A 12,303-nucleotide genomic window follows, 5' to 3' on the forward strand; every position below is an offset into this window, starting at 1 on the left:
ATGTTCAACACCAATTCCAAGTACTCTCGACTTTTTGAAATTCACTCTTAGGCCTGATGCTACATGAAAACATCGAAGAATTCTTGCGAGATTTTTTATGTTTTCCTCACCCCATTCCCCCACAAAGAGTGCGTCATCTGCATAAAACAGATGGGAAACATACGAATCATTGTTTGGGATTTTTTTCCTTTAAAGATGCCTTTATCGCAAGCCACCTTCATCGCAAAGTTCAGCCCCTCCATCGCGATTATGAACAAAAGTGGCGATAAGGGATCACCTTATCTTAATCCCCGCCTCATTTCAAACTCACTTGTTGGAGACCCATTCACAAGGACTGACAACGTCGAGGATCTCAAGCAAGTTTTTATCCAGCCCCTCCATCGTTCCCCAAAGCCTAGCTGCATTTGAATATGATCTAGATATTCCCAATTCACCGTGTCGAAAGCTTTGTTGAAATCTACTTTAAAGAGTAACATCTTGTCCTTTGTCTTCTTGACCCAGGAGCACATTTCATTGATTATTAGAGGCCCCTCCAATATGTTTCTCCCCTCGATGAAGGCTGCTTGAACTTCACCTATGCATTCCCCAATGACCTTTTTTAATCTGATGGACATCACCTTTGCAATTACCTTGTACATACAACCAATAAGACTTATTGGTCGGTAGTCACTGATAGTAAGCGGGTCTTTTATCTTGGGAATAAGAGTGATAAAGGATGCATTACAACCTCTACCAATGTTCCCATGATTTTCAAAGTGTTTTACAGCATTCATGATGTCATTTTTTAAGGTATCCCAGTATCTTTTAATAAATTTGAATGAAAAACCATTAGGTCCAGGGCTTTTTTCGTTTCCACAGGACCATATAGCATTTTTAACCTCTTCCAATGTGAACGGGGCTTCAAGACTTGCGCTTGTTTCGATGTCAAGGGGTGAGAATTGCGTGCTGGAAAATTTTGGTCTAGATGGCCACTTTTCTTGGAATTTCTGCCTATAGAAGTTGAATATCTCTTCTTTTATGGGTTCTGGTTCGATGATCCAATTATTATCAATTAACAAACCCGCAATCTTATTCTTTCTCTTTTTATTGTTGACAAGTCCATGGAAGAACGCCGAGTTTTCATCTCCATCGATCAACCATTTGATCTTTGCCCGTTGTTTGATATCCAAAACCGCAGCCTTCTCCATTTCTGCTATCTTTTGGAAATTCGTCCGCATTTCACATATCTCTTGTTCTGTGAGTGTGCGCTCCTCTGCTAGTAAATCAATCTCCTGAACTCTCCTTTTAATTTCCTGCAGTTCCGCCATCTCCTTAGGGTACTCTGTAGCTCTCCATTTCTTTATTTCATTTTTCAAAAATTTGAGCTTCGCCTTGAGAAACATGTCTGGTGTTCCAAATCCTCTGAACTCCTCCCATGCCTTTTTGACAATGTCATCAAATCCTTCTTTACCGAGCCAAGAGTTAAATAATCTGAACGGGGGTTTCCCAAAATCTGGAAGCGTTGTTTGAAGAATTATCGGGCAATGATCCGATAATTCTCGTGGGAGCGCAGTAGCAGATGAAGAGGGGAATAAATTAATGAAATTATTGCATACCAGAAATCTATCTAGTTTACTAAGCTTCATCTGAGATTGGCACATGAGAGTAAACCTGTTCCCACCCATTTGAATGTCATGTAAGCCTGCTTCATTGATGAATCGGTTAAAGTGGAAAGCAGAGGAGGGGCAAAATTGGGAATTATGTCGCTCCTCCCGTCTTCTTACTGTATTGAAGTCCCCAAAGACTATCCAAGTACCATCTTTTGCTCTTTTAATTTGCAGAAGTTCCTCCCATACTCGTCTTTTTTCTGTTAACTCGTGAGGGCCGTACACGTTTGCGATTATTGTATCACCTGGTATTCCTTCCCAATCCCCGATCGTAATAAGGAAGTGTTTCGACTTAATAGTGTTGGTCACGTTGTACACATTTGCATCCCACAAACTTAGTATTCCACCAGATCTCCCGGAGGCTTGAGTTGCAGAGAAACCAAATTCGTCAGAATCCCAGCACCCATGTACATCTATTGCCTCAATATTCCTTAATTGTGTTTCTTGTATTCCTACGAATGAAGACCTGTTGCGTACTTTGAGCCTTTTTACCCAATTTACCTTGTGGGTTTCTCCGATTCCTCTCACATTCAGGCTGAGACAGTTCATTGAGGTGGGATATTTTCTCCTTCTTCTCCCATGACCTCGCTGAGGATAGGGTTGTTTAGCCCTATGTCGAACCCAAGCTCCCTACCAAGTGCGGTTGTTTCTTCCATTTCGAATGTCCTGGGGTTTCCTATACTTTCTTCCCTGTTTCCGTTTTGGTGTGGGGGGGGGGGGGGGGTATTGAGGTCAATATCGACATTCTGGTTTGATACCGGTGGGGAATCCGGTAGAGGTACAGTTTGTGGGATGGGGGCAGGGTCGGACTCTGTTGGACTCTCCATGAGACGAATAACGGGTGTGTTGTAGTCCTTGTTCAGCTTCATTAGTCTTCTTCTTTTTCCATTGGATCCTCCGGTTCTGAAAGTTTGGGCTACTTTATCTGTTTTTAATTGATATGGGAAAGGCCCAAAGCAGTTAGTTGGGTGAAGCCCATTATGTGCTCCATCAGTGAGTGTCAAAGGGATGCCAACATTTGTCACGTGTTCCTGATTGTTACCGTTTGGTAATAGTGCCTCGAGAATTTGAGGAGTCGGTTCCGATGTCACCTTTGATGTTCCCAATATTTTTGTTTGTTCCCCATGCATCTCTTCGTCTACCATCTCCGTCTCTCCCTGGTCATCCACCGGAACCCTATTTTCCTCCGACGAGTTTTGCAATTCCGGCCAAATTTCTCCTTCTTCTCTTTCGTTTTCTCCCACTGCCATCTCAACGTCATCTTCTTCCGGATCGTCATCATTTTTTTTTGTGTCTGTTTTTTCAAGGTAGTCTTCTGATGGGTCGAATCTGAACGGGAACCAATCTTCATCAAATTCGATTATACCTAGCCGATACTCCTTCCCTTCGAACTTAGCAGTAACCTCTTCATTTATACGTGTCTTCCTTTTCGTAAGAATACCTATCTTTACATGTGATAGGTCGATTCTATGTGGGATGTCTTTGAAGGGAGCAATGGTTTTCCCATATGCACTCGTTATTAATTCAAAATTACTTTGTCCCCAAAGGTGTAGTGGAAGTCCTGTAATTCTGATCCATGCTACTCGTTCTGCATGTGTTTCTGCCTTTTCACCACTTCTTAGCCATTTCATATGGTCCTTCCACCTGCATCTGTTTTCCATGAACTCCTTTGCTGCTACAGAGTGATCGAATAGTATTAGGACCCTCAGTCCTCCAATGTATTTTATCTCCATATTGCTAACATAATTAAGCATGTTGTATATGTGAATTATTTAGCCATAAATACATGACCTCCATAATAAATATTAATATTTTATATCAAAGTCAACATAATTTAGCATTTTCATGTGTATTATTTAGTCATATACGATATTAATTTGACTTATTCCGATTCAGGAAACGAAATGTATTCGTTTTGTTTTATTTATTTATTTATGAAAATTCGTTTTCATTTTGCCAGTAATCTGGAAACAAAAAGGGTAATAATGTAATATTGTTTCCTGAGACTAGTCTTCTTCCTTCCTCCTTCCCCACCCCTCCCTTGGCCCCCACCATATCCTTCACTGTTTTCATCCGCGTTTTCCTTGATATTTCTTCATTTCAGCAACTACTAAAGAAATATCAATCCCAACACAAATCACGCACAAATCCCAGATTGATGTTTCCCAGTTTATGACCTACAGGTTTTTGATTCATATTTCCTACTTCCATAAACCAATTGTATTGTAAATCATGGCTGAAACCGGCGAAGAGAAACTCATTGCCGTGGCTCGTCACATAGCTAAAACTCTAGGCAACACCGATAATGCCATGGCCGATGATATACTCCAAATCTTCTCTAACTTTGATGGCAGATTAAGGGAAAAGCTACATGAAAGTCTTTCCGGCAACGACGGCGGAGCCGCACTTGATCAGACTCTCAGAACGATTGACCGACGGATCTCTAGATACCTCACGGTTGACCAACCGATATGGGCTGACCCTGCCGACGCTTCGTCGTTTCTCGACGACGTTGACGAACTAGTTGCTGTGATTCGTGAGTGGAGTGCGATGGCTGACGACAAGGCGGTTACGTCGTGTCTCGACCGAGCGGAGGATTTGCTCCAGCAGTGTATGTTTCGGCTTGAGGAAGAGTTTAAGCTGTTAATCGGACGTGGCGGCGCTGAATCTTCCGATAACGCTGTGGGAGGTGGTGTTGGTGGTTACTTAGATTCTGATGATGATGAAGATGACGGATTCGATGATGTGGAAATTCCGGTGGCTCATCCGGTGTCGGACTATAACATCACGATCGAGGCGCTTCCGTCTAGTACAATCAACGATCTGCACGAAATCGCGAAAAGGATGGTCGCTGCCGGCTACGGAAAAGAATGCTCGCTTGCTTACAGCACCTGCCGGAGGGAGTTTTTGGAAGAAAGCCTTTCGAGATTAGGTTTTTTAGGGTTACAGAATTCGAGCAAACCTCTAGAAGACGCCGACAACGATGTTGAAATCGAGAAATGGGTCAAAGCAATTAACATGGCTGTTCGAGTTTTTTACCCTAGCGAGCGACGCCTTTGCGATCGCGTCTTCGGTTACTCCTCCGCTACCGCCGCCGCTGCCGATCTCTCTTTCATGGATGTATGTAGGGTTTCCACCATGGAGCTGCTTAATTTCGCTAATGGAATCGCCATGGGGAGCAGAGCACCAGAGAGACTGTTCAAAATTCTCGACGTATACGAAGCCGTGAAGGATCTATTACCGGAATTCGAGGTATTATTTTCCGATCAATACTGTTTATTCTTAAGAAACGAAGCCACAGGCGTTTGGAAGAGATTAGGCGAATCAATCAGAGGCATCTTCCTGGAATTAGAGAATTTAATCCGCCGTGATCCAGCCAAAGCCGCCGTCCCCGGCGGTGGTCTTCATCCAATCACCCGTTACGTCATGAATTACCTCCGTGCTGCTTGTTCCCGACCAACCCTAGAACAAGTTTTTGACGACAATCTGGACGGATCTTCTCCATCACCTTCATCTTCATTACCTGTTCAAATCTCTTGGATCATGGAAGTTCTAGAGAACAATTTAGAATCAAAATCCAAGACCTACAGAGACCCTGCGTTATCCTCCGTGTTCATGATGAACAACGGTAGATACATCGTGAAGAAAGTTAAAGGTGATGAATTAGGTTCTCTTCTAGGAGACGATTGGATCCGAAAACAAACATCAAAAGTGAGACAACATCATGTAAATTACCAACGAAGCTCATGGCACAAGATTCTCAACACTTTGAAACTCGACAACAGTAACTTATCTTCAAATGTTGCTTCCAAAGCTTTGAAGGACAAACTTAAACTCTTCAATTCACAATTCGACGACATTTTCAGAACTCAATCAACATGGGCGATATTCGATGAGCAATTGAGAGAGGAACTGAAGATCTCAGTAGCTGGAACTTTGCTCCCTGCTTACAGAAATTTTCTTGGGAGGTTTTATAATCTTCAAGATATTGGGAAATATGCAGATAAACATGTTAAATTCAGCATTGAAGATGTTGAGGCTCGGATTGATGATTTGTTTCAGGCAACCGCTGTGGCTGGGGGTGGCCGGAAGTGAAGTGAAGTAAGTAATTATTGATTTGTATTGTAACATATTTGTGGTGGTATGTAATTGTACACTGTTTTGCTGTTAGTGTATGGATTTTTTTGTTAACTGCCATTTGTATTTGTATTTGTATCATACAAATTGTATGCGGTTAGTGTTTATCCATCTACTATGACATGGTTGGTTATTGAGTAAAGTCATACACACGCAAAAAAAAAAAAAAAAAATTGTCATCTTAAATAGAAATTTTGGAAAATCTAATCTTTTTTCTGATATATTGTGCAAGATAAGGGGTGTTTGGGATTGTGTTTTTAAACAAAAAATCACTTTTTGGTATAAGTGTTTATCAACTTATAAGTTAGCAAAACGAAGTTTTGACTGCAAATGACAAATGTCATACCCTTGCAAACACATTTTTTTTTTCAGAAAACTCGATACCACAATGCGACGGGTATCATTTACATCAAAATTCTATTATCAAATAAAGGACTTTTGACATGAGTTTTCTTAAGTTTGAAAGACTTATCGGTTTTGTCTTGTGATGATTTTTTGTAGACAAATTAAATATATTCGAACATTTTATTCCTACCAATCCTCCTACCCATTTAAATGATGATATTTATCATATTAGTATCCAAAATATTATTAAATTTAATTAAATGAACATTAAATTTACACGTATCACCATTTAATTGGGTACGATGGTACGTAGGAACAAAAAGTTGGAGGATATTTAATTTTGGGTTAATTACCCAGGAGGGTAATAATGTTTTAACTTTGTCCACATTAGGTCCTTAAGGTTTTTTTTGTACATATTACACCAATATGGTTGTGTATAACCATTTAAAAAAGGTAATAATGTTTTAATTTTGTCTACATTAGGTCTTTAAGGTCTTTTTTTTTGTACATATTACACAAATATGGTTGTTATAACCGTTTAAAGAGTGGTAATAGTATTTTAATTTTGTTCACATTAGGTCCATATTTTTAATATTTTTATAATTTCATCTAACTCTTTTACAATTTATATTAGTATCTAGTTAGACGACTCCATCATTTCATCTTCTCATTTTAATCGCTCATTCGCTACAACCGTGGTTTCAATTGAAATGTTACATAACAACATTTTCTCATTTTTACAAAAAAAAAAAACACTAATAATAATTAAAGTCTTAATGATTAAGGCTATGGTTGGTGCGTCACAACAAGCTGATAAACTAGTTTCTTTTTCAATCTTTTTTAAATTATCATGTTTGGCAAGCTAAAAAGTAGTTTATAAGCTAGTGTTTTAAAAAGCTACTTAAACTAATTTTTTAAAAGTTCTTTTTTTTTTTTAATTTTTGAATATACCCCTTACTTAATTAAGAAAACATATTTTTTAAATGATCTTTTATGTCATTATATAGATTTCAGATAGCTTATAAACCGGTGGCGAAGTCATGATCAATGTAAAGAGTATTTTCGATAAGTAATGACTCCGCCAATAGGGTATCCCCAATGCGCCATTACTTATCAGGGATACCACATTACTTTTCGAGGATACTCTTTACTTTAATCATGGCTCTGCCACTGACTTATAAGCTATGTGGAATTTATATAATGACATAAATGACATTTAAAAAATATGTTTTCTTAATTAATTAAGGGGTACATTTGGAAATTAAAAAAACCTTTTAAAAAACTAGTTCAAGTAGCTTTTTAAAACGCTAGCCTATAACCTACTTTTTGGCTTGTCAAAAATGACAACTTAAAAAAGATCGAAAAATAAACTAACTTATCAGCTATTTGTGTCGTGCCAAACATAATCTTAATCATTAAGACTTTGATTATTATTAGTGTTTTTTTTTTTTTTGTTAAAAATGACAAAAAAATTGTTATGTAACATTTCAATTGAAACTGTGGTTGTGGTGAATAGACGACTAAAATGAGAAGATGAAATGATGAAACCATCTAAGTAGATACTAATATAAATTATAAGAGTTAAATAAAATGATAAAAATATTAAAAATGGGGCTCTAATTTGGATAAAATTAAAACCTTATTACCTCTTTTTAAACGGTTATAACAACCATGTTGGTGCAATATGTACAAAAAAAGACTTTAGAGACCTAATGTGGACAAAATTAAAACATTATTACCCTTTTTAAACGGTTATATATAATCGTATTGATGTAATATGTACAAAAAAACCTTAAGGACAAAATTAAAACCTTATTACTCTTCTAGGTCATTAACCCATTTAATTTCACTTTTTTGTATATTAACACCCAATATTTTTAGATGTTCGTATTTCAAACTTAAGGTCTTTCAAGTCCAGAAAAGTCATTTATTGAACAAAAGTTTGCAAATATTAGACATTAATGAACAAGAAGTTGTAAATTGTTAGTTGGTTACAACAAAACCATCAAAACTTGCTAAATTTTAAGACTTTTACATTCATGATCCAGCATACCATCAATTGGTCCTTCTTCTACCCATGTTACTTTTTAATTTGTCAACATTCTCATCCATACAATAGAGTTCTTTTATTTGCCTTGTGTCATCTTCTATAGATTAATGGATAGCAAAACCAACATAACGGTTTAAAAGTAATTCGAATCGTAAAGTTAATTTGTAATCTATATATTCATGATACGATCATTTTCCAAATAAGAAATGACTATTTCCAAAGCAATACATTTGAAGTAAGTTATCGTGCATTAAACATTACAGATATTGTTCTGGATCTAACCATTTCTGTTTAGGAAAACCTAAAAGGAAAGTCTATTTCTAGATTTTAGTATTTTACTTAGAAAACATGGCCGGAGGTATTCAGATGACGGAGGATTTTATTGAGAAGGGTTTTGGTAACGTAACGATAGGCAGCTTCAGTTGGATGGATGCTATCGAAAAACAAGTAGTTTGAAGGGTTTGTACATAGTGGAGTAAGATATGTACATATTGGTCCTGCTTCCAGTAACCCAGTTCCACAGCACCCCACTTTCGTATGAGTAAATCCTACAAAACACATTTAAAAAAAAAAAAAAAAAAAAAAAAAAAACTTATTTAGAAATACAGAAAATCACTAAATATATCAAAATATGAATAAGTAGAAACGAAACTAAAGTTAAACTCTCTTTTACTTTTTATATAAAAATGATTACCAATTTTGTGTTAGTCTACCTGTCAAACTATATTCACCATTAATAAAAAAATCATTTGATGCAAAATGATTCTTCATTTAATGTGGATTTGCTCTTATTAATTCGTACTTTTTTAATCAATTTTTGTTGGTGAGAATCTCGAAAAACATTTTATCAGCAAAAAAATAAAATAAAAAATCTTATAGTGTTTGTATGATGTTAGGTTGAAAGAAATTTTGATTTTTTTTTAAATACCGAAACAATAACTTAAATAAAAGAAAACAATTTTGCATTATGAATATTTGTTTAGGAGATGGGTCCAATGCAAAATTGACTTTTTGTGTAACACTCGAAGAAATAATATTTTTATTGAAGTCTGGAAGTCTTACCTTGTTTTCATTGTTTTTTGTGATTTTCTCTTAGAAGTTTATGATTTTATTCACATTTTAAAAGATTAAAAAGGAAATGCCTAATAATATATTTGAATCTTCTTTTTCTTATAGTATTATGAGAATTTGTTATAATATTGTTTTCTTTGAAAAAAAAATCTTAATTAACCATCATAATTTATTATTGTGATTTTCTAATATGTGCCCTAAGGGCACATATAAAAAACATTAAATATTACAAATATTATCATAACTAAATATGAAATTCATTTATTATGGAGATTATTAATATATTTCATATTTAGTTATGGTAATATTCCTTATAATAAATGAATTTCACATTTAATTTCTCTTATGGTAATATTTATGATATTTAATGCTTCTTATATATCGGACATGTTATAAAATCCCTTTATTATTTCACATATTATAAGAATCAATGAAAGAGTCAACGTTATAATGTGGCATGAGAAAAAAATAGATAATAGAATCAAAAAGGTAAAAATCTCGGTAAAATGGAATCCTTTTAAACAAGTTACCTATTATTATGGTTGAATGTTGAATAGACAGTTACAGTATGATATCTTAATATAAAAGTCAAAAAAAGCAAAATAAGTATACTATAACAAACAAATTAATGAAAATATACTATAAGTCTATAACGAACTTGATAATTTTTGTAACTGTGTAGATAAAATAAAGTTGTTTGTTGGAGTAACAAACTTTGTTCATATCACAATATATATAACCCTTTCTGTAAAACTTCTTTTTTCGATTATTCTCAAACTTTAGATAATAATAATTCAAGACAAACTTACTTGTCACACTCTTGGTAATCGTATTCTCAAACTTTTATTATTTCATGTTCTTTAAAATATTTACTATAAAATATAAATAAAATTACAATTTACTATAAAATATAAATAAAATTACTCGTTTTGTTGCGATAATAAATGAATTGAAATTGGTTTTATTAATGTGAATAAAAATTAATGTCACAAATTTACCATGTTTTCGTGGATTTCGGATCATCTCCGTCATCGGATTGTAGATATCTGCGTACATAATTCGGCTTCCTTTCAGAGAAGATTGAATCTGCGGCAGCAGATTCATGAGCTTCTGATTGTACACTCGAGCATCGGTGTTCTGATCCGTCAAACATGTTCTCGAGAATCTGGACAACATTTGAATCGGTAAACACCCCATCGGAGGTAGCCCTGAAACCACCATTGTTCGACATCCGAGCTTGTACAGCCCCTATCAACCACCACCACAAAATCAAACAAATGTTTAAATAAAAGACAGAGAGAGAGAGAGAGAGAGAGAGAGAGAGAGAGAGAGAGAGAGAGTTACATTGACGAAATTCTGAAGCTTCTTCAATATATAATCCTGGTAATCGTCCATGGAGAAATCATCTCTTCTAGAAGGCAGATCGTAGTAGCTAATCGTGAAATCATTTGTTCCAGCACTAATTGACACCAACGCCCCCTCAATTATCCTATTGGCTTCTTTGATCCCCACAACTTTCTTCAATCTCTTTATATACTCCTTAAAGTAATACAACTGCTTCGTAACAGGAATCACCTGTGAAATCTGAGCCGTCATGTCATCGTACCCCGATCCGGCGGAAGCGAAGTTCACTCCGGTGCGGATATCAAAATCGGAGATATTAGGCTGCAGGAACGGAGGAACGGTTTGTTTTATTCCCAGCAGAGACGCCCAAAAGTCCGACACCAGTTTTCCGTTTGAAAACCGGCCGGTGGGGATTTTTCCAGGAAAATCTTCCCCGTATGGGGGATGGTCGGCTTTGAATGGGGTATTTATGTAATTGTTGTTGCCGGAATCTGCAGTGGAGTCGCCAAAAATGAGGACGGCAGGGAATAGATGGGCCATGTTCTGACTAGAAAGGGCGGTGGAGACTTTGAGAAGTAAGGCGAAGATGAACACGGCGAAAGCCATAGAATTAGTGATGAACTAGCTAGTCCTACGGAGGCCTCTTTGACATGCAAAATGTATGTGATATATATATATATATATATATATATATATATATATATATATATATATATATATATATATATATATATATATATATATATATATATATATATATATAAATAAAGATTAGACTAAATTTATTTATAGTATTGAATTAAATTTTTACTATATAATTATCACTAATAATTTTGATCTTATCCAGTCTAGTGGTGTTGAGATTAGAATTCTAAAATTTTCATTAATATAGCAGTTTATATATATATATATATATATATATATATATATATATATATATATATATATATATATATATATATATATATATATATATATATATATATATATATATATATATATATCATTTAAAAAAGTACTTTTGCATTAACTGAATATAGAATATTTAATATGCTATTTTATAACATAATAAATACCAATATTGACTCATACATTGAAATGTGACAAAATGATAAGGAAATTGTTTTAACATAGAAGCGTTACAAATAACTTGCAAGAAATGTAGTAACAGAATAGGAATATAGGACTATAGGACTGACATACAGTTTTCTTGTTGATAGAATATTGTGTTCATTTTGGATTAGAACAAAGACGATTTAATAGCTCTCATCTCATACTCAGAAGATAGAATAATTGATAGAATATTGTTTTCATTGTGCAAAGAAATTTAGTTGTTTTGTCTTTTTATTATTTTTATGTTTTGTTATTATTTATATAAATTACAAGGACCACCCAACCTCCCCTCCCTCCTCACCAACCATTAGCTCAATAGCTCTCATCCCAAACTCACAAGAAACCAAAAACAATAGCATGTTGAATTATAGAAATTACGATAAGAATTTTCTTCTTCAGATTCACTCATAATGCTCTCCTATAACGGAAATACGCACAAGTGGTTTGATTGTTATTTTCAATTATAACCTTACTAGGTGAGAGATTCGTATACTACACAAATTAATTAAAAAAAAAAGTTAAATATAGAACTAATAGAAGGAATAAAAGTATTCATTGCAAGTTATCATTATGTTCATTGCATTTAATACACTACAT

At 35.0% G+C, this 12,303-nt stretch overlaps 2 protein-coding genes across 2 annotated transcripts; one reads left to right on the forward strand and one right to left on the reverse strand.

Moving 5' to 3' along the window:
* Positions 1-3,703: 3,703 nt before the first annotated feature.
* LOC111898355 (exocyst complex component EXO70B1) lies at positions 3,704-5,925 on the forward strand. Its single transcript, XM_023894280.3, has one exon. It carries the CDS (start codon positions 3,879-3,881, stop codon positions 5,739-5,741), a length of 1,863 nt encoding a protein of 620 aa, XP_023750048.1. The 5' UTR covers positions 3,704-3,878; the 3' UTR covers positions 5,742-5,925.
* Positions 5,926-8,330: 2,405 nt separating this feature from the next.
* LOC111898354 (GDSL esterase/lipase At1g58430) lies at positions 8,331-11,266 on the reverse strand. The gene is made up of 3 exons (XM_023894279.3): positions 10,594-11,266; positions 10,248-10,497; positions 8,331-8,726 (listed from the first exon to the last, which is right to left on the reverse strand). Exons 1-3 carry the CDS (start codon positions 11,197-11,199, stop codon positions 8,518-8,520), a joined length of 1,065 nt encoding a protein of 354 aa, XP_023750047.1. The 5' UTR covers positions 11,200-11,266; the 3' UTR covers positions 8,331-8,517.
* Between the last annotated feature and the right edge of the window lie 1,037 nt (positions 11,267-12,303).

This window comes from Lactuca sativa, chromosome 5 (genome assembly GCF_002870075.4).
Source record: "Lactuca sativa cultivar Salinas chromosome 5, Lsat_Salinas_v11, whole genome shotgun sequence".
NCBI classification, from domain to species: Eukaryota; Viridiplantae; Streptophyta; class Magnoliopsida; order Asterales; family Asteraceae; genus Lactuca; species Lactuca sativa.